Source organism: Copadichromis virginalis, linkage group LG12, assembly GCF_057382275.1.
Source record: "Copadichromis virginalis isolate Kocher_CV1m ecotype Utaka linkage group LG12, C_Virginalis_male_GT1.1, whole genome shotgun sequence".
Taxonomy (NCBI): domain Eukaryota; kingdom Metazoa; phylum Chordata; class Actinopteri; order Cichliformes; family Cichlidae; genus Copadichromis; species Copadichromis virginalis.
In genome coordinates, this window is record NC_140629.1 from 15,417,337 (window position 1) to 15,445,255 (window position 27,919).

General features: G+C 40.9%; 1 protein-coding gene across 1 annotated transcript; it reads right to left on the bottom strand.

The window, feature by feature from the left end:
• Positions 1-32: 32 nt before the first annotated feature.
• grk5l (G protein-coupled receptor kinase 5 like) lies at positions 33-27,880 on the bottom strand. The gene is made up of 16 exons (XM_085474923.1): positions 27,345-27,880; positions 10,810-10,905; positions 10,570-10,682; positions 4,833-4,910; positions 4,450-4,547; positions 4,213-4,305; positions 2,514-2,577; positions 2,280-2,420; positions 2,013-2,203; positions 1,817-1,854; positions 1,536-1,625; positions 1,245-1,453; positions 1,022-1,159; positions 612-749; positions 369-500; positions 33-281 (listed from the first exon to the last, which is right to left on the bottom strand). Exons 1-16 carry the CDS (start codon positions 27,394-27,396, stop codon positions 198-200), a joined length of 1,755 nt encoding a protein of 584 aa, XP_085331049.1. The 5' UTR covers positions 27,397-27,880; the 3' UTR covers positions 33-197.
• Between the last annotated feature and the right edge of the window lie 39 nt (positions 27,881-27,919).

Here is a 27,919-nt window from a genome sequence, read left to right on the forward strand (position 1 = left end):
CATCCCACCCCTCCCTCCCTCCCACCCAATGGACTGGCCATCAAGGCTTTTTAGACCGGCTGTTGCTCAGGCCCCAGCAGTGGACCAGTCAGCAGGAGGGAAGCCCTCGGTAGCTCCTTCCCTTTGCACGGTATATGTGTGTGTGTGTATGTGTTCTGTGTTTGTGTATGTGGGGCGCCCACACAGACACGATGCCACTAGGGGGCAGAGTTGGACATGGAGTCCACAGAGTTTACGCTGGAAGACTGCACACGGCTGTTGGAAATGGACACCTCTGGGTGCTGCGGCAGAAAAAGAGAGATAGATTTGCGTGGGTTAATCGAAATTGGCTTTGCCTGCTTTCCAAATGCGCCTGTCCGTTCACTTACATGCCTCCTGAAGATCCTGTCCAGCAGGCTGCGTCGAGGTGGCTCTGGCGGCTGGTTCCAGTCCAAATCTGGAGATCTCATTCCATGTGGCCCAAACACATTCAAATCTCTGAAACACTCGGTTTCTATCATCTGGATAAGATGAGAATAAGAAGCAGAAAGAGGAAAATGTGTGAGCTTTCCCAGCAAGTTGCGAGAAGCGCACTGAGCGTTTAAAATGCCGTATGACATGAACGCGCTTACCTCATTCTGCCACGGGATGGAAACGCTGCCTGTAGAGAATTTGGAGTAGAAGTCATTGTCTGTTTGGTCCAAATTGACTCCCTTGACTGTGGAGAACTGCTCTATGTCCAAAACATCCTTACAGTACACTGCCCGAGGCTGAGAGAGGGCAATGACCATGAAAAAGATTGGGTTGAAGGGAAAAACAGAAAACAAGTTTATCTTAATAGATAATTTATCATCATGGAATTTTGGTTGCCGTTTCTGATTTTTTATTTTATTTTTTATGCTGGCTATTTTTGAATATTTCCACTGATATAACAAACTTAAAAAAAATGTCCTTACTGACGCAGGGAGTGTCAGTAAGGATACTTGGTTTTAGCAGTGAGTTTGATTTAAACCCCCAGTGCAGAATAATATCAACAACTCACATCAGGCACAAAGGGAGGCTCCACCATTCCAGCCTCCATCCTCTTGAAGTTGATGTTTTTGAAGAACGAGTGGGCCTTGACGCCTGCTGCTCCATCCGCCTTGCACCCCAGCCTCTGCTTAGGGTCTTTGGTGAGCAGCTGGGTGAAGTAGAAGCAGAGATGAATCACTCAATTGTTCATCATTCATCTCTCGCTATACAAACATCTCTCCATCAAGCCTCACCATTCTACAGATGGCCTTGGTGTCCTCTGTAAACTTGTCGTTGTACTCCTCCTCTTCGTCCTGCACCCTCCTCTCCACTTCCTCCCGTTTCACTCGCTCTTTGCGGGCGCGGAAGGGCGATCGCCCGGCGGTCATCTCGTAAATGAGGCAGCCCAGTCCCCACCAATCAGGACTCATGGCGTACTTTTCGTTATTTATCACCTCCGGAGCTGTAGACCCAAGGGAGAAACTTAATGAAACTTGCACATTTTACCCATCTCCTTTAAAAATGTTGAGTACAGTGCTTCTTACCCATGTAGCCTACTGTCCCCACTCTGCCTCTAATGAGTTCTCCATCAGGCACTTTGATAGCCAGCCCCAAGTCAGAAATGCGAATGTGTCCTGCAACACAGAGTGTTAGTGAGGTGAGGTGAGGTAAGGTAGAACTGCTGATGTTATCCACATGTACCTGACAGGATCTTTGTGCACAACTAGCTGGCTGTAATTTATCATAAGATAAATGTGCAATTTAACATGCAAAATGCTGCATCGCAATATTTACGAATAAGAACTGCTGAAACTTCAAGACTCACCGTTGTCATCTAATAGGATATTCTCAGGTTTCAAATCCCTAAAGATGACACAGCATGCAAGTGTGTTAAAGCATAAAGTATCAGTTCACAACACACATTATTAAACAAAATGTTTTAAAAAACATTAACATTCAAAGGCTTTTCTCTTCTGACTGAATTACACCTTAAAATGCATTTAAGACTGTGTGAGATTTACCTGTAGACGATCGATTCCCTGTGCAAATGCTCGAGACCGCAGCAGATTTGAGCAGCGTAAAACTGGACCCTGTCTTTGTCGAAGCCAGGCGTGCCCATGTTGTAGATGTGAAACTTCAGGTCGCCGCCGTTCATGATGGTCAGCACCAGACACAGGGCGTCTTTGGTCTCATACGCGTACGCTAAGCTCACCTGGTTGAAGACAACAGTCATGCAGAAGCCGCAAGGCATCAACGCTGCACTTTATTCCTCTTAATTTTCTACTTACGACAAATCTACTGTTGACTTTCTCTAAAATCTGCTTCTCGTTGAGAGCCATGGACTCTCCTTTCCTCTTCTTTATCCTCTTCTTCTCAAGCTTCTTGCAGGCGTACATCTTCCCCGTTGCTCGAACCTGGCAGGCACATACCTGTGGATTAAAGACACCGTGTTATCTCACATTTCACTGTGAAATGGCAATACTTTTAATGTCAACATCAAAATTTATCTCCGGGTCTCTCACCTCTCCAAATCCCCCCTTTCCCAGCACTCGGTACTGTCTGAACGTGTCCTTAGTGATTGGTTGCCTGGAAAAACACAGGCACAGCAAAACCCATTAACAGATGTTCATAGTATTGATTAAGACAGGCATTATGTGCAGAACTCAATACCATCCTGAGTCTGTTTCCTGTATAGATGATGGAACCTCTTGTACATAATTTCACTTTCCAGACACGGATACAATCAAGGCTGCTCTGAAAGCCTGCTGTTTACTCCCAACTGCTGTTTATTTACATGCTATCTGCATAAAATATTATACTGTTTAGAATGAGGTGTAATTCTATCCAAGTCATTTCTTATCTGGAAAATTTACCTTCTTAACTTTTTAAATTATGGTTGCTGGGGCTGTCATGACATCTGACTTTCATTTCATGATTATCACAGAAAGTTCTAGATACAATATTATTGCAATATCATTGTATTCAATTCATGTCTCATTTTATTCATTGTGAAATGACTTTAAAGAAAAAAAATAACAACCCCAAAACCCAAAAGGTTGGGATTGTGTGCAAAATGTAAATAAAAACAGAATGCCACCACTTGGAATTTGGATAAAGCCATATTTTATTCACAACAGAACACAGAAAACCTATTTGATGGTTAAAATGGAGAAAAAAATGGAGCTCGTTTTCAATTTTACTGCAGCAACACGTCATTTTGCAACTAATTAGGTGATGTGGCAACAGGCCAGTAATATGATTGGGTATAAAAAGAGCATCAGTTTCTCAGTAAGTATATATAGGCAGAGGTTCGTTTTTTTTGACGATGCTGTTCCCTCATCAGACAATATTCCTCTCTAAAAAGTCCAGCAGCTGCTCTCCTCAACTCCTGAACGTTACAGGCTGTTGTTAAAAGAAGAGGGGGTGCTACACAGTGGTGAACACGGCCCTGTGCCAACTACATCAACATCAAAAGGAGCCAATAATTTTTCAGTTACATTCAGTTAGAGTTTTTCATTATTTGATATAATTTCTGTGTTCTATTGTCAATAAATTATGGATGGGATTTGCTAATAATTTAGTTTTATTTAGATTTTACACAGGATCCCAACTTTTTCCGAATGGTTGCTGCAAAAATACAAAGTCCATGAGGAGTGATGACACAGTTATTTCCCAGACTATCAAATGTCCATTACTAACATAATAGTGATATTTCGTTTGCAAATATCACAGTTATAGTCAATACAGACTTTGCATAATGCGGACTTTACTTATGTTGGGTTTTTCCTTATTTACCTGTCGCTGGAGTCTATGTTTGTCTCTTTTTAGGTTGTTTCTTTGACTCACTGAATCTTTACCACAACGTGATCTGGAGAACAGACAGCGGCTAATTTTTGTTTTAAAACTGTCAAACTCCACGCCAAAAATAATCAGACAAAAGAAGCACTGAATGAATGTGAGCTTATTTACCGTTATACACATCAACTTTTATCTCGACTTTAATTTTAACCTTGCTGTATTTATAGGGCAGTGATCTTTACTAGTCATTTTACAAATAAATGATATGTAATCCATATTATCTTGATTACTGATTATTCCCCACATTCACATCCCTGACTACAACTACTAAATTACATTTTATAAATGTCTGCATTCAGAATTTCAATGTGGTTTTTTTTTCACAGATAAGAAATGGATATAAGCAAACAAAACCCAGCCAACCTCTCCAGCATCTTCCACTGTAGAAAGCGGTCAAAGTACATGCTGTTCTGGTAGTCTGCAAACGGAGCTCCACTCAGGTAGTCATGGACAGCCCTGGTGCAGCGCAAAAAAATAAAAAAAAAATAAAAAAAATCAGTTACCAAAACGCACGTTGTGGGATGAAAATGCAGAGACAAGGCAGAGACAAATTAGAGAGAGTCCTGCAAACAGGTGAGTGTGAATGAATGAGGAACTCACTTGCGGCAGTTGCTGAAGATCTCCTTACATGGACTCAGCTCGAGGTTCTCTCTGCACTGGTCTGCAAAAACCTCCGCTATGTCTACACGCTGAGGTGACTACATCAACACATGTAAACAGTAGCACACATACAGGAATGCGTCACTCTTTATTACACACACTACAAATTAAAGAGATAACATAAACGCCTGATCTAATTGACGATGAAGTAACAATACATTGACTTTTTAATGCGTACACTTGATTACTAAACCCATGCGGGCATCTTGGCGAACTTTAATTCTGCCGTCTGCTTGTCTGCTTACAAAGTTTTCTTTTGAAGCAAAGTGTGAAAAAAAAGAAGGCTCGAAAATTTTTAAAATGCATCAAATGAGGAAACTTACATTTTCTGATAGAAAGGCCTTGATGATCTGGCACCCTCTGCTTTTTCTTTTTTCATCAGGTGTTACCTCGTAGTCTTCCTAAACAAGAGAACAACTCAGTGTTGTTAACAAAACTCCTGTTATAGATTTGTGTTACATACTTTTATAGATGTGACAAAAGTATTAACGTGCACTTGATCGTCTGCAGTCAAGTAGTTATTTATCAGTGCCAATTTCAAACAAGGCAACTTATGTAATGAATATTTTCTAGACTATAAACAGTGGCATTTACATCACTTGATCAATTATTGGCTAATTTCAAAGTTCAGATGTAAAAGATGATGTTTAGTTTGTTGTGAAATTGTGAAACATTTCTTTAGACTTCTATAGATCTCAAATCTACAACAACAGACAGTATTTAGTAATGCAATGATTTATTGGATGGGGTGTTGTGAAACTGTCTTTCAATCTGACCTTTTATTAATTACTTCACTGACATTTGTAACAGCTTGATTGTTGACTTTCTGTAGCAGCAAACCATGACTACATGTTTTATTAACCACAAAGTCCCAGTGGACTTGGAAGACACCCACTATTCTTTTGCAGTTGTTGAATAACAGAATTTATTGGAATGAAAATAATAACTTCTCCCTTCCAGTCAAGCCAAGTCAAACCGGTTTTTTATCTCAAGCATCCCAAATCCCCAATTTACATCGACGAGATCTATAATCTGCGCAGGAGATTTGTTTAAAACAAGGAAATAAATTTCCCCTCAAACAAGTGCAGGAGGAAATGATGATAATAGAAAAACTAAACACAACTAAAGTGTTTTATAATCGTTCAACCAGAGAAAGTCAGCTGTGATAAATGACATGTTACTAAAATCCTTTTAAATTACACTGACGATGATTTAGAACTCGGACTAGAAGGCATTCAAACTGGATGCATAACTCCAATAGTGGAAAAAAAAAAGCCCCCCCAAAAAACCAAATGTCTCTCGAATTTTTCCTGCTTTTTTCCTTTGAAAGGCGAAACAGCTGCTGTGCGGTTACAGAAACACACACCTCTCACTCTCTGTATATCTGTGTTTCCCTGTCACTCTCACATAAACATATGCTGCTCTTGGCTCCGTGTTTGCACACATGCAGCTGATGACACTAACAGGTTGGGTCGTTACGCGGCGGACACACTGGACTTCTCGCAGGGGCAGTGACATGAAAAGCTCGCTGACGCATTTGGAAGCCGGCACTTTTAACCTCTCAAAAGCGGGAGGGGGAGGGCAACATGGCATCCATGCGGCATGCTGGCATGGCTGTTTCTATTAGTGGGCTTTTTCCAACATGGCCCTGTGTTGCCTGGCAACCACACAGTAAACACGGTGGGATTCCTTGAGGTCCTGCAGTGTCACAGTGTGTCACACCAGCGTCACCAGCTTTCCACTACAACACACATCAACGTATATATGATATGCACCGCGGAAGCACACATGAGCTCGAAGCTTAAGGAAAAAACTGGCTTTAAAAAACCACAGCATCACAGACACTACAGAATGAAACACGAAGAAGCCAACACTGTACGTAAACATGTAAGATTATGACTAAAAGTCACAGAGAACGAGAGAGAGCGCTGTGACTGCTGCCAAGTGTTGATTAACTGAGGCTTTGTTATCAGAGGTTTCAGAGAAACACACACACAGTAAATGAGCTGTCTGACTCCCACCGCTTGCTGGAGGAGCAGGAAAAGGGGGGAGGGGGGTTCAGCCAAAGGGGAAAGAAGACGCCTCCTTGGCCTTTTGGAAGCAGAGTAGATCCAACACATACAAACACCTTCTCATGATGTAAGAGGAACCATTGGAACCACTTAAGTTGCACACACCGAAAAAACACATGCACAAACACTCCCTCCTCCTTTTGAACCGCTGTGCTCATACTTTCACACGGCTTACACGTTTAAAAAAAACCATACATAAAAGAACAACAATTACTGTAAATTGTAGATTACACTAATTACTGCACACTAGATTACACAATAACACTGTCTAGTAAACCTCATACCAGCAATGGACTGCAATGTTGTTTAATCACTTGTAATACAACCACCTGCCTGGTTGTAAACACCCTCAGACCTGAGTAATTGTCAAATGGGGTTCATAAAGCTGAGTTTGTCACATGGACTGTAGAATTAGCTCCAACACGTGTTTGGCTTGAGTGTAAGTGCTTTCCCCCTACACAGAGTGGGGGTGGCATGGAGGGGGTGATGGTCACTTTTAGGGCTGGGCGGTTAAAAGTGGGCAGAAAAGTGGAGAGACGGGGGTGCGCCGGGACTGGAAGGGGCTGGCGAGGGAAACAATGCGTCCTTTCTGCCCGTCACATGTCCGCTAAGATATTCTGGGCATAGATAGATAAAGACTTAAATGTGTCATGTGGGAGGTATTTTGTCTAGACGTGGACATGGGGTGGTAGGAGGCAAAAAGCTGGATAGATTGGGGATCTGGATGGTTGAATAATCACTACTCCATTTAATTGTGTCCTCTTGCTGTGTGACCCAGCAACACCGGCGTTTTTGCAGCCTGCCCTCTAATCAGAGTGAGTACACTAAAAAAGTTGATGAGTGTGTTTCCAGGACTGCATTTATCCAGCAATAAACACAATTTTTTTTCCTCCAGATACTCGCATCTGAGAACATGCTATCCATTACATAATTGATCACACGCAGGTTACAATAAAAGGGAACTGTACAACTTAACATTTTTAGTCTTTTATTTTAGATGAGCCTTTAATTCCATGCAAAAGAATTAAATAAAGGGTGGCGACCAGAAATAACCATTGATTTTTTGGGCTGAAAGATGAATTCAAAATTATAGGTGATTATTTACTTGTAATGACGATTTGTAAGCACAAATCGTCATTACAAGATGATATAAAGTCGAAGTGCAAACTACTTCTCTCAAAACGTCACCTATAAAGTAGATGTAATATAATGCCTTTGAAATCCTTTCATGTTTAATAGAGATCTTCTAGGAAGAGTGGAATCTGACATTTTCCAGCATTCCTGACCATGTCCGGTGATACACAGCATGTGGACAGGGTTGCAGGCAAATAGTCAGGTACACACTGTTAGCCGCATGTCGTTAGCGTGAAAGCTCCACTTCCTGTGAGCGGTTATAAAGAGTTTGCCAAAGTAAACTGCAGGAGGACCACAACAAAATTCTAACAAACCTAAACAGAAACTTACCCAGCTGAGCTTGGACATTTTAAAGAAGCTAACAAAATAAAAATGGCTATCCAGCAATCCAGAGCTCAAAGCTAGCCACAAGCTAGCAGCCTCAGCATGAGCAAAAGATTAAAGAAGTTACTGGGAAGATTATAGAGACAAGTGAAAAAGGGAAAAAGGTCATTCTCCTGTTATTTGGTGAAGTTAAAAACACACAGAATTATATGAGCAACTGACATTGGTTTTGTTGCACCTGCTTTTGTTTGGTAAGGTAAAATATATCAGGTAAAGGTGGATGTACAATAGGGGTGGGGGGAAAAATCGATACTGTGTAGTATCGTGATATTTTGTTTGCTAATAATGTATCGATACAGGGACAGCAGAAATCGATATTTTGTTACAAAAAAAGTTTTTGTGGACTGGAACATGCTCTGACTTCAGAGCATGTTGATCCTTTTTCTGAGCAAGAATCCTGACACTGTCCAAATGTGTTTAACTTTTTTTTTGGCAGCAATAAACATGACAGTTTACTTATTTTAATTTAAGACAAGTTTTATTTTAATTAAGTTTAAAACTTTTTTATTTAATGTAAAATTATATTTTGTTTTAATTTACTTTCAAATTCTTCAGTTGCTGAAGGGGCTGCATAGTTTTCATAAATTGCATAGTTCAGAATAGCTATAATTGTACCAGATGGTTGCATTCAGTTAAGTTGGACTAGACTGTAATACAAACCGTTCAGTTTGTCAACAATAAAACTGAATGAAATGAGAGAAAGACTGAGTGTGAGACTTTGATATTAGATAAAATGAATATTGATAAGGTTTACCTTTATGTACAGAATCTGAATATCGCAACATTTTTTAAAAAATTGCAATAATATCATATCGTGCGTTAAGTATTGTGATAATATCGTATCGTGGGATGTATGGTGATTCCCACCTCTAATGTACAACATCTGATTTTTGTTTATTTGTACATCTGTCCAGTAGCAGAGCACTTTACTTTCAGTTGTTTCAGTTTAAGATGATGCTGCAGCTTACCGTGGATTGGGTTATATTGTAAAGTTCAATGATTTCTTCACACTTTCTTCACAATATTGCAATCCGTGCATTTGTAGTTTATGTTTCTGAAAACTTTGTTTTACCTTTACCCATGAAAAGGATGTGACTGATTAGTTTGTCAAATCTAAAATGATCTGAAATGCAGAGACACTTTTCTTATTCTACTCTAATATGAGCTTCCACAAGACTGACTTTTAAGGGCCGGAGTGGATTATTCAAATGTAATTTCATGAAATAACGTAGCACACTAACATTTCACATTATGCTGTTTATTCAGTTCTGTGCAAATTCACACTTTTGAAAAGTTTAAAACTTGCTGTTTGAGAATCCCTCTAGTAAGCACTCCACTCCTAGAAAACTCAAACACCAAAATCATTATTAACATCCTCTGTAGGTGTCATGATGCGTGCTTCTGCCTGGGAAAAAAACAACCAAACAAAACTTGGATTTAACTAGGCAAATAAGTAAGAGCCCTCCATTGGACAACTACAGTTGCCAATGTGTTTCAGCTGGCTACAGGCTGTTTAACCCTAACTGCTGTAGTGGGTAGCTTCTCATTCCTTAAACAGCCTTGTTGGAAGACATGGTATTCCATGGTCATGGTAAAGACGTTACACTGTCTCAGAAGGGCTAAATTATTGGTCTGCATCTAGCAAAAAAAACAACTAAAAACTGTAACTATTAAAACTGTTTTAATAAGTTTCATTAAAACTTGGTGAACCATCATCTCATAGAAAGAAATGTGGTCAAAAAAAAAAAAAAATCATGACAATTTTGGTGAAATAAAATGACAACAAATCAAAAGCAAAAATCACAGCTATTTCTGACTGTAAAAGTAAAAGTATTTCCACTGAACTAAACAACTGTGTAGCCTAAAGAAAACCACTTATGAGTGAGGCTAAACAGACAGAAAGATCGGAGTAACGGAAAAAGGTCACACGGTCTGATGAATGATTCAATGTGATGGGCAAATCACGATGAGATGAACCCATAATGCCTAGTGCCTACCATACTACCCTGTAGGGAGCAGTGTTATGATCTGGGGAAGCACTGCTGCTACACGAGCAAGGTGCTTGTGGGTTCAAACCTGCCAACTAGCTGGAGCCTTTCTGTGTGGAGTTTATCAGTATTAATGCTTAACATTTTAAAAAAGGGTATAAAAAATATTTCTAGGTGGGATCCTAGTGTTGGAATTCAACTGTATCAATGCAATGACACTGGATGTGTAAGTCAAAGCTTTAAATTGTGTTTCAAAGACACTCTGTGCAGCGGTAAGATGACAAAAACAACAAAAGTACACGTCAGACTAAAATCCTGTTGCGATAAGGTTCAGTTACAATCACTGGTTGAAGGTTGGTGTGATCTGTCACAAGGAGTTGATGGTTGACTTTTCTATTCCTTAGTTTAAAAAAAAAATATGATATTTTTAATGCAAATATAAAAAAGGGGTCGATGTAAGTCGTGTGTGCGTGCATGTTTACCATCGCATCCAGCAGCTGGATGCATCGCTGGAGTTTCGGTCTGGTCTCGCAGAAAAGACGGAAGAGAAGTCGTCCGATAGGCTGTTTCTCACAGATGCTGAAATATTCCCTGTCTGCAAAAGAAAAACAAACAAACAAACAAAAAAAAAACATAAAATGAACACAGACTTTAAATCGCAGCCTTTCCAACAAACAGTCAAACACACTCTCTTTAGATGAAGGAAGTGCACAAACACGTACCGATGCTGTTTCCCAGTTCAGTACACTGGCTTATATGGGGAAAACGAAGGATCTCCTTCCATTTTTTGCTCCTTCCTTTCCTTTTCCCTCCTCCACCTGTGGTGACAGGTAAAACAAGAGGTAAAAATGTTCAACTGAAAGAAATTAATAAAGTTGTCCACATTTATTTTCGTCAGTGAGGAGAAAATGAAGGCCCAATGGCTAAAAGAGAGGGGGGTTGTGTGTGGGCTCTCCCCTGAATGAAATCATAGTCTCAGTGTGTATATATAATTCATAGATTACGTCTCACTTCCTCCGTAACGCTCTCCTCTCTCCACTGACTTTCTTGCTCACTTTTCATGTGAGTGGCTTCACTGGAAGTGGAACAGTGTGTGTGTGTGTTTAATATGAGTGTGTGTGTTTTTGTGTCCACACAGACAGAAAGCCCATTCTGACCGGCTCAGTTCCCATCAGAACCCAGACTGGATTCCACTGCACTGAATAATCATGCATCAGCTTCCTGCAGCTACGTAACACCATCACGAACAAAAACCACTTAGATCTACATCGCCTACTTAGATTTCTGAAGAAATTTTACTGTGCAGTCATCGACGGAGCTGATTATTTTGCCTCTTAACTTTGACCGCTTTCCCATTATTCATCAAAGCCATGTCTAAATCACCTTTGGCGTTTTCTCACAGTATCCACCAGATGCGATTAAACGCAACTTTTAACCTCGTACTTCTACCACAGCCTGCTTTGCCCTTACACCATGTTCGTCTCAAAGTTATTTTTTTTAATATGTTACGACTGCTCTAATGAAATGACAGGGATTTCCTTTAACCGCTCTGTGCAGTGGAAATTTGCTGCAAGCAGCTCACCCAATGTGAGAGGCATTGAGAGCAATGACAAGCAGACATCTTTAAGTAATAACCCAGGAATGCGAGAGGCCCTACGTCATTGTGGAGGCTCTGAGTGAAAGCTTTTAGCAGTTTTCCCATCAATCCTGCTGCATTACTGTCTCATCCTTTCCTCCTGCTCTGCAGTCTGTTTTGCGTCTCACTGTTGCCTTTGTAATATTATATAATTTACTTGCCAAGAAAATTAAATTGCACTCAACAAGGGGAAGATTAGTCTCAAATTAGCATGTTTTAGTGTGATATTAGACCATAGCTGGGAAACTTTCTTCCCCAGAAAGCCATAAACTGACTAAGATAAAGTAAGCCAACGGTCAAACAAGTGAACCATAGCAGACTTAGTGCTGACTGCTGAATTACGTTACACATGAATGTTGGTATAGACAGAACATGCATACATACATACATCACTGACTAAGGAAATGTTTACTCTATATTTACTATATGTAATATTTAATCTAACAGCAAATACATTATCTTATACATGAATACATTCATTCATGTTTTTGTCACTCTCTCTGCAAGATCATAAAAGTGTGCTACAATGTCTGATACTGAAATATCGTGCACCCAGAATGGATGTTCTGCTCTATATTAGTGCGCAAAAGTCTTAATCCACGCCTCAGTTCTTTTCCATTTTGCTGGGAAAACAGGAAATAGATGCAGTCATCTGCTGAAACATTTGCAAATATATATGGAAACACAGCATATAATTACTGTACCATTCTTCTTTCCCTTAAGATGGATCAACTGAGGGACAACATACATCTCTCGGGTCCTGTATGAGGTCTACTCAAATTTTTCACATGACTTTCAGATACTCTCCACGTAGGCCTGCTACTTTTTCCCCCTCCGCTTGTCTGGTTTCCTCAGGTTTTTAAGGACACTCTGCACAACATGCTGAGATATGAAGTTTTGAGCTCACAGGTTTTTGGGAACCACTTTGTTGGTGGAAAAATTTATGCCTGTCAGACTGTGTAACCTTTCATAACTTTTAACTATTTTTTGTTGTGAAGCTCTTTGTGACATTTATCTTAAAATGTGCTCTATGAATATTTAAAAAACAAAACAAAAACGTATTTACTTAATTTACTTACTTTTCACATATTGAACTAAAGAAATGGGAACAAATTATATGTTTTTGTGACAGGCTGCTGATAACAAAGAGTCTAAAGACTCAATTCCAGATTTGTTCTTTGCTAAATTGTCTGTTGTGTGTATGGACAACAGGTACAATTTTACAGCATGAATGATTCATAGGTCAGTGTTAAGTGGCTTAAGAAAAATGATCAGGCTCAAAGACTGGACTAAAAATGATTAACAAAGCAGCCTATGTTGAAAGAAACACTTTGAAAGACCTTCAGAAAGCCTGGAGAACTATTGCTTAAGACCAGTTTCCAGTTTTTAAAAAATGACAACAAAATATGAAGAAATGAGGGGTGGCTCAAGACTTTTGCATGGTACGGGTTATTTTGCCCACATAGTACAAAAGCCTCATTTTACACACTTATGCTTATTATTCACTTACCAAGTATGACCCTCGTGTGTCATACTTTCAGGATTACATTGCAACAGCCAGCCATAACCATACATTATACAGGCACAAAGGGATTTAATTAGAGATCATTTCCATCATTACAAGCTGACATAACATTTTTGAACAGATGATTTCACAGCAAAGTATACAAAAGTATTTCAATCCACTTCTTACATATTTGAGTCATAAAAAGTTTTACAGGGTTGTACTGACTCTTATTAGAACTGCAGTATTTTTCTTTCTAGGAGGAGGGGTGTTAAAGATAAGGGACCCTACGTCAGCAAAGCTCACATACGGTATTCAGAATGATACTCGTATCACCAAAGACAAACACGAAGCATGAATGTATTAATAACCCGAATAAAAATATCCCCAAAGACAATCATTAACTTCGAGCACCTGCGCCTCATTAACATTACTGTAGACGAAACTATGCTATAAACAGGCGCACTTCCTTATTTGATCGCTTCTGTAAACAGCTCATATGTAAACTTATGCTCCCCACACAAAAATACAGTGTGTTGCTGTGTGCTCCAGTTTTTGAATCTCCTTTAATGAAAACATGACATCTGCCAAAAAGGCAAAAGAATACAGCGAATGAAGAAGGTCATTCCCCATGGGAGGGACGCCATGCTAAAAATGTATGCACTTGTGCTAGTGTGAGGCATTTGTGGATACAAGCGTCCAGCCAAATGGCATAAATTTCCTGTGAAGGGTCAACGCCATGTCAAATAATTGTACCAAACATGGGTGCTCCACCCAGGCATTCAACTTCTACACAATGCTGAGACAACCACAAATAATGCAGTTCCTTCTTTTTCTTTCTGTGTCCTGTTTTCTTTGCCTCTCATTGCTCTCCAAGCCTATTTATTTTTCATTCTTTCTCCCTCCCCGCCTCCCCCCTTTCCTGCTTTTTGGAACTCCTGGCATCATCTTCTGCTCTTCTGCTGTTTCCCTGTGATCCAGTATCTTTTTCCCTTTTCTTCTGACACACTGCTGAAGATTTCCTGTCATCACCACATCACTGTCACCAAGTTTGCTGCCAGCCAATCACTGACCTCATTTGCTGTTTCAAGTCTATCAACCCCCTTTTGTTTTAGGACTTTTTTTTAAGGACGTCTACAGCTCCTTGGCCATAAAAATAGAACAGTGCTATAGATTAGTGGTTTGCCTCCTTTTTGGGCTTTTCTACGTGTGGTCTCTTGTCACGCTGTTCATGTTATTTTTATAACCCCTCGATTTCTCTCATTCATCACTGCAAATAAAGCTGCTCGAAAGCATATTTATAATTCGTCCCACTGTAACATTCGAGGCCCATGTGGTGCAAAGACCAGAACACAGAGCACACCCAAACACTCCCACAAACATGCAAATACAACGAATCAATTATTCCTCATCTGAATGTAACAACAAATAAAGTTCTGTTTAGCCTTAGTGCCCTTTGGCTTCTTTTGTCTGTTGGCTCAAGAAAGCACAGCCTAACAGAGGTTAAAAAAATTGTCTGACACGTTGCTGTTACACGGCTTTACGAAATGTTCTGGCAGGATTTGAGGAAAGTTTACAACAGTATTAGATATACAAAGATGAAAGCAAGTGCTAACTTTTTGAAATCATGTTTTGAAGAAGAGAAAAACATTCACATGTTTCGTTTTACGTCCAGATTTGTAACTCTAGGTTCCTGTTTAACAAAACTTGGCTCTTAAAAGTATGAATATCCTCGTAAATATCCTCCATAAACCATCTTGTTCACGGCTGTCTGTTTATTTCTTTCGCTATTAAAGCGTTCTCACTCTTATGTGGTCTGTCAGTTACACACGAGCTGAAATATGTGCTGTGGCGTGGATTTGCTGCACACAGGAACTTGTCCGTCTAATTTGTTCCATGTGGGCAGTGTGGTCGCCACCCTTTATTTATGCTCATGTTTAGGAGCTCTGACATCATCAAGGCATGTCAAGTAAAGCAAAAAGAAGGTCAGAGACAAAACGTCAACCGTCTGGCGTAACACCAGGGGGTTACCCGAACCCCAAACATCTGTGTGTGTGTGTGTGTGTGTGTGTGTGTGTGTGTGCACGCACAATGTCACTACTGTGACCTCTCTCTAGTGTTGTCCTCATGCTCAATTTAATCAACTCGTGGCAATCCTGCAGGCCCCATCCATCCACACCTTCGAAAACAACCCTGCTTAGATTTGAGGTTATACGCACAAAGTGCTGACACTCAAAAGAACCCAAGCCATTAACATCTAGTGCCTGACACACACACACACACGTGCACACACATAATCTCCGAGGTCTCGAACACCTCCACTTACAATCTCACTCCAAACATGAAGCTAGATGTGCTGTGGACAACCAGCTGAAACCACATCCTGACTGTCACACTGTGCATCTGGCATATATGCAATAACATCTGCAACAGAATGTGATGTTAAGAGCACGAGCGTGAGCAGAGCCGAGCGTTCTGAATATGTGCTATTTTCTACACCTACACTGTGTAAAAAAGTGTGCAAGATTTGAGTAGGTTTCAGTGACTCTTCACTCTCATCTCCTGGCTGCACTGACCCTCTTTGTTCACAAACAACTCACTATCCCTTTCTGATTATCTAACTCTCGCTTATTCCCACATCACCTCCTTTGTCTGATCTGTTAAATGTCGGCCTCGCGGTTGAGTCATACTGTGGTGGTCAGCGAGTTACAAATACATTGTGGCCGACCAGCACCAGACTATGATGCAAATGCCTTTGTTCCCCTCGGTCCATCCCTCCCGGCACATCCAACCGTTCGGTGATCGGGATTTATTTGCATGAGAGCTCCAGGTAAGGGCCAATGGTCTTGTGCATGCAAAACACAAGTGGTAAACACCCAGCAAGCATATTATTGAAGGAAGACGGGAGCTTTGCATTTGCAAAACATCCTCTTTGTGCTTCTTCGGGCGCTGTAAAGTGATTCGTAGCAATATATGGGTTTGCTTTATCACGGGAAATGTGATTAAATCGTACTAGATATCTATCTGCTGCAAAGACAGAAGAGGAGCAAAGAGAACAAAAAACATACCTTGGCACACTGCTTTTGTGTGAATGTTGCTCCTATATATGCAGTATAAACAGGAATGTAGACGTAAATAAAGGTTTAAGGTACTACACTGCATACCAGTTTATTAAAAATATAAGCATATATGCATGCGCATGCCTATCAGGTCAAGCCAGCAGCACTGAAAGCAAACCAAAACAAGATGTGAAAGACTCATTATTGAAGCTTTAATCCACATATTAAAAGTGTGTGTGTGTGTGTGTGTGTGTGTGTGTGTGTGTGTGTGTGTGTGTGTGTGTATGCCACAGGAAGGCAGGGGAAACACTGCCCAGACCTGAGCAGCAGGGGTGGACTATAGCAGGAAGACGGTCTTTGTTGGTCTGTTCCACCATGATGTCATGTCGGTGCCTCTGTTCTTATTACCATCCTAAATGAGCTCCCGTGTCCACATATATCACAATAATAACAACTGGATGGTCCGCCTGTAACATCTGCTGAAATGCTCGAAGCAAACATTGATGACGTGCACCTTTTTACCTGGCAACACACTCGGCTTCTTTTGGCTGCTGTGAGGGTCACATGTTGAACCGCTTAATGAGGGGTCATAAACTCAAAATCAGTCATAGACAATAAAACAGAGATCTTATCAGCAACAGTATTGGCGTTCTATTCAGCTGTGTCCCAACAACCTAGCGAGCTGTGTGCTGAAAACAACAACCAAATCTAGCTTGACCTAAGGAAGTAGCTGCATTCGACACGCGTTTAAGATTGAGACATAAATTCCAGGTTTAACCTTTTGCCAACAGCTACTTTTGCACAAAGAGTTGAGGGGAAAAAAAACACACACAACACTGCCCATTTCCCCGTCTTTATGTCCTTGTAAACATTACTGCTATTAATAGAGACCAGCCCAAGGGCAGCAGCAATGTGTTAATACAAACTGAGGTGGTCAAACCAGTCCATGACCTCAGAGCTAGGGCGCTGTGGCAGTTGTCACTAGAGAAGCGGCGCCTGTTAAAGTTCATGTGTTCACGAGCAAAACAGCCACGGTGTAGGAAGACACTCAGTGTCAAAACTTGCATGCAAGGACAGAAATCTGACAAGCGCAGCAGAAGGCAGGGTACATATCCTGTCTGGGAACAGTCAGGTGCCACAAGTTTCCTGTTCTATAAATATATAAAGTATGGAATGTGACGGGGGGGAGCACGAAAAAACCCTGAAATTATATAACCCACCGTGCTGTCCGATCAAAGGACCACACACAGCGCAGGGCACGCTGGGTAATACTTGCTGTTTGCTCATCCATAAAGATCCAAGAGGACAGAGCATAGTCCACATGAAGCTAGCCGTAACAGGATGCTCCTGTGCTCTGACGAGGTATTATAGCATCTGTTTACCTCGATAAATGTTTTGGTAGTGTGAACAGTGTCGCGATACAGTCCTACATCTCTACGAGGAATGATTTTTAGTTTATTCAGAGTGAAAATCAGCAGTTAAGTGAGCAAACACTGAGGAAAGTGCTTGAAAGGCACAGAGCCGACTCATCAGTGAGATAGAACTCATGGGGCACCGTGGACTGACATTACTGGGTGGGTGCTTTCTTTCCTTCTGCATGAAACACACAGTCTCTTCATAAAGATATTTGTTCCTTGTCCTGCTCCTGTGATGTCCTGCCACGAAAACATGCCTCGATTGAAAAAAAAAAAAAAAGAGTCTTTAAAATCTGCTTTGGCCTTAAATGAGCCAAACTCCTTAATGAACTCTTTCAACCTCATTTATAACTCTCTGGAGCTTTACTCAAGATTTATGTTTTTACAAATATACAAATAAATTAGCTGATTTTACTCTAATGCACTCTAAAGAATCCCCGTGTCATAGGTTCCTATAAATAACAATATGTTATGTATAAATACAAAGCCACACCTCATTTCTTAATATTTTGCTGCCATGCAGCCAGATTGTTTTGTATTGTTTTTTAAAGTGGTCTTGAGCAATAGTTCTCCAGGCTTTCATTGGACACTGGATGCCTTTTCACTCCAGTCCTTCTACCTGACCATTTTTGTTTGTTTGTTAAGCCACTGACCTATGAATCATTCAAGCATAATAAAGGCAACTAACTCAAGGGACGAACCAGTGTTGTGTCCTTGTGTCCACACATAACAGACAACTTTGCAAAGAACCAGTTTTAAATTGCAGTCACTTTCTTACTAGCAGCCTATACACACATCATTTGCTCCCATGTCTTTAATTTAATCTGGGAAAAATGCCAAAATACTATTTTGACACCAACAAACTGATTCCTAAAAGGCTACTAGTGGGAAACCTGGCATGGTGTGCCGTGTGTCCTTAAAAATTATAAAGAAACTGGACAAGTCAAGAAAGAAGTGTTAGCACAGATCCATCTGCTGTTCAGAGACATTGATCAGTGAGTCTCTGCAGCCATCCGTAAAACACAGTGGAGGCTCTGTCATGGTTTGGAGTTGCATTTGGAGATTTTGTCAAAATTGATTAGATTACGAATGTAGAACAGTACTGTTTTGATCTATCATGCACTCCCATCTGGAAAGCATCTGATTGGCAACAGCTTCAGCATGTCAATAATTTCAAACATGCTGCCAATGCAGTAAAAACATGGATCAGTCATGATCGGCCTCCACAGAGCCCGGACCTCAACATCCTCACCGACATCCAAAAACATGTTTTAATAAATCCCTGTGCCTTTTTTTCCCCAATTTTGTTTGGATCTGAAGGCTGGATCAGCACTTTTTTACAGTTGTGTATTTCCTCAAACATAAAAGATCCCTCATTTCTTCTTTATGTTTAGTTGTCCTGACATTAAAGGAAATAAACAGCCTCATTTAACATCATGTAGGTTCTGAGTGTGTTTGCATTGACGTATACAGTCTGGCATTTAGCTCTTCATCCAGCAGGAGATATCAGAGAGAAAGGTTCAGAAGTTACTGTATAGATTATTGGATTAATGCACATCAAAAATTCATCAGCTGTTCCATTAAAGCAATATGGCAGCAGTGCAGAGCGCAGGAAGCACATGGAGACACGATGAAACAGTACTTAAGTAATCACCTGTGTGTCTGAGAGGCTTCTGACTGCATTCCTGGAGTACTTTAATGACAAGCGCTTAAAATTCAAATTTTTTCCTCCATCCACTTTCACTCGGCTTACCGAGTCTACTTTTACTTTAGAAAATCATCTCCTGTATTTCCCAGAATTCCACTCGACAACCCCTGGAGAACAGGCGTGAACTTGTTGCATCCAGCTGAGTTACGTATACTGTATGTGTGGGTAGAGGCAGCAATAACAATAGAGATAGTAGGAGCCAGAGAGCTGAATTTTTTTCTACTCAAGAAAAAATGAGTCACACTCCTACTCAAAACACAGCGAGCCTTGTGGCGTGTTGTCGGTGGAGATATGGGTATCTCTGCTTCGTCTTTGCTTTATAATCTCAGTGCAAAACTGCTGTTAGAGAATGAAGAGCCAATAAAGGAACCCCTATCCTTGAATTTACAAAAAACAAACTTAAACAGCAAAAACGTTCCAATAATATTAATTGAAATGGCGTGAACTGTACATGCAGGGTCATATATAATACCCCAAATGTAAATGAAGACATGCCATGCAAGCAGCTCTGCCAGGCTAACAGCGATCTAACTGTGGGTATGTCTGGGAATTTACAGACAAATGAAAATGAAAAAAACAAATGAAAAATTCCTCCTTTAAAATACCTAATGTATCATATTTGACACATGAGGTTTTGTGAGTCGTTGTGACTACATCATCAGTGTGATTTTCACCCCTTGGAAAAACCTGGATAAACTGAGCAATGCATTTTAAAGTAATAAATTACAAAATAATTATATTAATATGCTGGATGTAGCAAATATTGTATAAATTAAGACTCATATATTTATTTATTTAGTTAGGACAGTGCATGTTAATGAACATAAATGTAAAAAAAAAAATTACATGAATGTAAACATACCAGATTATAGCCAAGGGCTAATTTCCATCTGTTGTCCTTAAGCATAAAAATAGACATAATAATTCATAAAAATTCATCATTCATTCATAATAAAAACTCCATCACCAAACTTACACATACACACCATTCTGTTCCCAAATAAAACATTAAAACTATACAACTTATACATGATCACACACATATGCAAATGGATATTTAATTACTTTTAAAATATTGTCATATGGTTTAGTTAATACTCAATTTAAACAATTGTCTTGTGGTTCAGGCTTTCAAGGGTTCAAATCTGCACACCTGGAGGGCAACAAAAAGTTTTCGAAAGATTTCAAAGAGCTCAAAAAATCACGATTCCCAGCCTGGCACGGCACTAAAGAATAACTAGAGTCAGCAGGCTCCATCTTATGAGGACCGAGAATTTTTTCAAGCTATCTGTAATATACTTTTAACAACATTAGCAGTGATCTCACTTCCAGAAAACACATGATGAGATTCAATGGGATAGTCGGGCATTGCCAGTGTGGTCCCATCCATGTCGTATTCAAATGAATCACCTTTTGTTAATAACACCATAAACAGTCCTGCATGTATGTATGTATATTCTTTTCAGGTCCTCTTTTAAAAAAAAATCTTTTACTTCTTTCCTGTCAGGAGGACCCGATGAGGAAATGAGACGCTGGTTTCCCTCCAATAAGAGTCTCTACTAAATAAAAGCTGACAGTTTTATTCCTCGGTTCCGTCCTTTCAGACAGGTCCTGAGAGGGGAGCACTCCAGGCAAATGTTTTTGTTTATATGAAAACGGGGCAGGAAGTGCGTAACAGAGACTACAGAGTCTGCAATATAGTGCTCATACTCAGATTACCATTAGCTGGCAGGTGCAAACAACAAAGATCAGTGTTGTGCATTTGATAGTGGAGGGTGCAGCTCATTTCACTACATTTTGCAAGTTGTAACGACAGCAGCTGGACTTGCTTAGGTTTGCTGTTCTATGGAACGCTGAAGCACCCGCCCCCGACATCCCTCCAACCTCCTCTCCCACACACACAACCCTCTGTAAATCTCTTGCAAAGACAATAGGCTAACTGTAACTCTCCTAGCAGCAATGACTAATCAGTTCTTATCAGCCAGTAATCTATGTAGAAATAAAATGTCTTCTTAAAAGAACAACTGCAGCAAAAAAACATAAAAAATGTGTAGGGCTGGTTTCAAACGCAATATGCTCCAATCAGAGCTTAGTGCAGGCTGAATCCGGGACTCGGACAAACTTTTGGAGACTTCCAGATATTTAAGACACAGCCATGTTGAGTTAATAATCAAAATAATCAGCGACTGTATATTTAGGGCAATGCAATTTCATACCTGGAATGGTAATTTACACTATATTTTTCTGCTGCTATTATTACTATGCAATATAGTCATTTTTCCTAATATATACAACAGTTTTTTTCTAAAAGCAGTGAATACACACAAATGTCTCTTATATTCTTACGTGTACATATCCTAGATTCCTTTTTTATACCTTTAGATTTATATTGTACAGTCTGACGGTGAGTAAATGCACAGAAATTTCGTTGTGATGTGCACTAAACTGGATGACACTTAAGTGGCTATTCTATTCTTTTCTATTCTATATCTATCTACACACGCTGTAAATGCTTATTTTTGGTTTAGTTAAGACGATTGTTCTAATGTTTCTTTTTGTAGATTCATTGAGTAAATCTAAATAAAAAGAAGCAATTTTTTGGTGTTTGCCTAAAAATGTCACAAAAGATTAAATAATTATGTAAATAGCTGATAATTGTAAATGGTCTGTTGTGGTCCTAAGGACCCCAAAGCGCTTTACACAATCATCCACCCATTCACACACTCACACACTGGTGATGGCAAGCTACAGTGTAGCCACAGCCACCTTGGGGCGCACTGACAGAGGCGAGGCTGCCGGACACTGACCAGTAGGCAGTTATACTGGCAATTATACGGTAAATTCTAGTGTATTCTAGGGTAATTACCACTGATGATCAGTAGGTAAATACAGTAAATGTACAGCTGAAACACTAAGAAAAAAGAAAAGGTATTACTAACTTTAACTATGATGTATTTGTGACTGTGTTTGCTTTGTAATAAGTCATGTATAATTAGGTACTGTGTAAAAAAGGAGGTCCTCTGACAGACGTCCATTCGAATTACAGTTGTAAATATCCAAATTTTGTCCAACCCAAATTTAACTGTGTACTATCTAGGAATGAAAACAGTACATTCCAATGAACTGCTTTTTTGTTATGCTGTTTTTCATGGTTATACTTCCTTACAAAAACGTTTCAAACATTTACATTTTTGACAAGGGACTTTTTTTATACTTAGGTTGAAAAATAACATCAGCACATCTGGTAACACTCTTCAGGAAGTTTTGTGTTACCGGCAGTAGGTCCCCGGGACTGTTTCGCAATCTACTCAGTAAAGCTGTTTTCACACGTGAAATCTAGAAAATTTGAGGTGAATCATGTTTGTCTACTCACTTATGCACAAGCATGATCTATTTTAACCTGCTTATCAAAGTAGGGTCGTGGGAGGGGGCTGGAGCCTATCCCAGCTGACACTGGGCAAGAGGCACAGTACACCACAATCACACACCAGTCCATCACAGGCCTAACACCGACAAACGACAACACACTCTCTCACATCCACACCTGCAGCCAATTGAGAATGGCCTGTTAACCTAACAAGCGTGTCTCTCAACAGCGGGAGGAAGCCAGAGTACCCGGAGAACCCACACAGGCATATGGGAGAACATGTAAACTCCACACGGAAAGCTCCCAGCTGGCCGACAGTTTCAAACCAGAACCTGTCTTGGAGAGAGGTGACATTGCTAACCACTGCACCCCTATGCTGCCCTCAATGGCTGCCCTCTCACTACTATAATAACCTGTTTTAGTTATGCGAGGAAGCCGTCTCAGCAGAATGACAAGCGCTTACTAGCTGTGTTTAATGTGCGTTTGCATATGTACATACACCTCGTTTGGGTAATGTTTCGAAAAGTTACCAGTAACCTGAAACTGTGCAATTGCTTGCACTATTATCATGTTCATAACCTTTGCAATAAAACATGCCATCGCCTATTTAACCACAACAAAGTAACTCAGTAAAAAGATGACAATCTACCTAGTGACTAAGCTGAAACTGGACTGTAAAAGTTTTCCATGGTATTACTTCGCTGTCTTGTCTCAGATGGTGATAGACTGTCCCCTTTTCTATGCAACCAGCATGAACTTGCACCACAGCATGCATGAGATCACACATGAATTTATTGTAAAAGTCAAGTAATGTCGTGGAAAAACTGGGGCTTGTTTTTACTGCAGTTGGGTCGGTAAAGAAATGAGTTTTTCTTCATATTTCAGCTGTAGTTTCTCTGGGTTTACGTAGTAGCTGTTCCTCAGTTATTACCAATGGTAACTTCATAACAATACAAAACATTTACCAGTTCAATTAAGAGGCTACAGAAAGGAGGCTTACTGAGAATTCAGTTCAGTGATGATTAAATAATAAATCCTCGCCTGCTGTATTTCTATCACTTTTAGTCGTCCACAGCACCTCAGCTGCTTTTATTTTTTATATAACGGGAGTTTTACTTATGTAACTACAACATTCAAAAAACGCTGCAGCTCGAATGAGAAAGCCCACAGGCAGCGGAGTGGAATTCTGTCTAGTCGCCCAAACTAAATGCCCGGGCTCTGTTACCACAATTCAAGAAAGGCATCTGGATGCAGCAATGCAGTTTTTCCCCTGCTCTCATTCACTTAAACAACCGATGACGTTCACTCGCCTGGCTTGGAATCTGCGACTGCTGCCAGCAAGAGTTGTGAATGGGGAGGCAGGCAGACAGAGGCTTGTGAACACACACACACACAATAAGCAAAGGGTCTACTGCACCGATGCTGCTCGCGTCACAGTGGCTAAGTTCAGGTTACATTTAAACAAAGGAATTTGCCCCACACCCCTCATCGGCTATCGCACACATAAGTCTACAGTATGTTCTGATATTATACCTGCTCGCTCGCTCTGACTGTATGTCAGCTATATGTATAACATTAAAGGCCACAGTGTAACAGATCCCACTGAAACAAAGAGCCCTGTCAGGCCTAAGTGCCTTTGATCTTTTTGATCTGTTGTAAAGCCCCAATTTCCTCAGCTGACAAACTCACACAGACATCACAGCTTTTAAGGCCAGCGCACCAGCGTTTCCCCCTGCTGCTCTGACACAGTAAGCAGTGCTGTCGCTGTCAGATGATACTCAGATGACCATCGAAGTGTTTCATTTCACCGCATACTCATCATCCATAAAGTATCTTCCGCAGAGACCGGAGAGGAGCTCTACAGGAAGATGGAGCTCGGATGGCAGTAGCCCACTCAGTTTGTTATGTAACAATCAATTTGATTAAATAGCTTATGGGCTGCATCAAACTGATAGCGTATTATACCACTGAGCTTTATGTAAGACAGCGGTCACTTAACAAAATGGTCCAATATGGTCAGAGCCCCTCTCTTTAAAAAAAAGAAAAAAAATTCTTCTTGTGGAAATCAAGTTAGGTTTTTTACTGTGATTAAACGGAGCACTCTTTTGATTAGAAATCCTCCATTTCTGAAGTGTTTCCAATCTTCCAGCTAATTACTAATCTCAAAATTATCTCTGAATACTCATAAGCGACGATGAGCTTTCACCAAACTTGGCGGAAAATGCCAGACCAGCACCGTCAGAGCAGCCATCGCTGACACTGAAGAGTCAAAGAGCAACCAGAGGCTGGCACGAGGCCTGTTTTGCCACTCTTGGCCCGGGGATATCAATAGCTTTCTTATTTCTCCTCTTTTCTCCAACTTGCACAGTTTTACTGATCTGGGAGGTGTGAGGATGCTGGCATAAACAAGCCAAAGACTGCAGTGTAAACTGGGCCTTCCTGTTGTCCGTAGCTGGAGAAGTTTAGACAGAGGATGCTTGCCTCTCAGTTCAGGCATGGCTGGAGATATGCTCGCATAAACAAACAGGAAAAAACACTCTTCACTTTGCTCCACTCGCATTCTCTCGGCTGTTGCTAGTGCATGATCTAAAATGAGTCTCTGTGTGTACAGTACAGTGCCTTGCTTAAATGTATGCATGCACAGAAAGCAGCAGCATTAACAGCAGCAGACATGGATGTGCATAGCCTTTGGCACTGCATCACGTAATACAAAACCTCTAATGATTTAGACCATTAGAGGATACAACCAATATTGCAACCTGTGAAATTGTTCAGTGTGTGCACTGCACACTCCAATTCAACTGTTGAATCAGTCCCACACAGCTACATTTATAGAGGCATTGATCAAGCTGCTGAGAAAGTCGTGCTTCAGCTATTAACTCAAAGATCCATCTCATCCAATAATTGTATAAGGCCTTATTCTCTCCTCCACACACACGCGCACACACAGTCAGGGCAGATGCACACCATTGGAGCAGCTGGGACAAGCGAGATCTGTCATGGGTCATTAACTGCTCTTATTAATTCATGAAGCTTGATTCACTCAGCCCAGTCGTGTTCTGCTGCCATAAAACAAACGTCCAGTCCAACCCACGGGCGAAGGCATTCTTCGTGTGGATTTTGACAGCATGTCGCCATCCTGGTTCATTTTATTACTCTATTAGTGCCTATGAAACACTTCCAGCTCTATGTGCAGGAAGCCCATTTATTTTAAAAACGTGCCAACGTTGTAACACGCGTGGAAGGAGCTGCGAGAGAACCAAAGTCTTTTCCTGCGTCATCTTGCAACTCTGCAGAGGCTTTTGCCACATCAAACTATGAGCTTCCCTGCAACCGGACCTGTGTACACTTGCACTTGTACATACACCGAGTCATTTTAAACTGAAGCAAAAGATTTGATGCATTTACAGAAAGACAGAAAACTGTTGCAACCAGTTCCAAAAAACAAAACAAAACAAAAAAGAATAATCATGACAATAAAGTGGGATGAGTGTGAGTGGTGGTTTTTAAACCCTGCTGATTGAAAACAGGTTTGGGATTACTGAGGAGAGTTCAAAGGGCATCCCAAAGGGACCCAGGTACACTCAGGACAAAATGTAATCTGTTTTCATTTTGTTTAAGTTTCTGGACATTACCCAGACTGAATAAGGGAAAAGGATGGCTATTTCTCTCAGGATTTATCTTGCTGTTTAAAGCTGCACAACCAAAACACTCCCTAATTTTGGCTTATGAGGCGAAACCTAATGAATTTTGTTTTGTAACTTCCCACAGGCCCCAAACCTGAAATAAAAGTGCCCACATGATCCCAACGACCAAAACGGTCAATGCATCACACAGTGCGCGGCGTTTACCTCCAGGCCTTCCTCGTGCCCTCAGCGCAACCCTGTCTTCCTCAGAATGAACTATTAATGACACCGTGCGCCTTCATATTTCAGACCGTGCTGTCGGGCTGCAACTGGCCTTTTCAGACATTTGACTCTTTCTACACAGATAAGCAGAGTCCGTCTCTCCGCAGGGGCCCTTTACACAGATTTCAACACCAGTCACGTCATCGGATCACCTTTCAAATGTCAGACAGCCTAAGCTCATTTTATTCCCCCTCTAGAAAGGAGTTATTCCCCGTGTCAGTGTTTGCTCCAGCATGCATAACGTTGCGAAAGAGCCGCTTTCATATGCACAGACAACGAAAGCGGATGTGGGAGGCAGACCACCCTCCCATCCTCCCTCCCCTGCCGCCCCCGTCCCCCAACATATATATATTTTTATATATATATTTAATTGGGGGGGGGGGGGGGGGGGGCATACAATCTGTCAAAATGTGCAAGGATTTTGGTTGACTCGAGTCTATCACTGATTACAAGACGAGCAGTTTCGCGGTGTTCCGTTGATGTTGTCTGCACTGTCTGCACAGCACCCCCTCCCGATTTTTTTTCTGTTGCATCTTTAGGATTTACCTGCCGTAATGAGCCACACAGTCTGCAGGCTGCCGTCATCCTTACGATTATTTTTTTTCTGCACAGCTCAAAATATGACAAAAGCAGGCCCGCTTACTATTTGTGTCAACTTACCCTCTCTGGCTTTTAGCAGTACAGTGTTGGCTACTATGTTCTCCAGCTCCATCAAAAAGAAAAAAAAAGAGAAAAAGAAAAAAAATCCTAAACGTAGAGGTTTCTCGGCACACAAACGTCTGCGGCGAATACAGCGTCCTTCAGCTCTGTGCGATGCGTTTCTTTTTCTTCACTCCTGGTGACTGTCCAAGTAAAATTCACTCATATCAAAGTCGTAAAGGATAAAACAGGATGTCATAAATTTGCTTGCAGTGTAAGCTGGGCATGGTTCTTGTTGTGGGCTGGAAGTGCGGCGCTGCATTTCTACTCCAATTCCCCCAAAACCATTCCATGCGTAATTTGGGTAGGAAATCTCCCCGACGCATAAAATAATTATTTCTGGAAGATCCGATGTCTGCAAACCGGGTTCTTTCGGCGGCGGATCCTTAACAAGGGTACACTAGGATACCGCCAGCTTTACCTTACAACAGCAGCAGCAGGGGTTGGCTGAGTGCACGAGAGAGGACATCAGCGGGCCCCCTCCTCCCCTGTTGGTACGTAATCAAAATAGGCTGGGCCTCTCAGTTAAGCGGCGT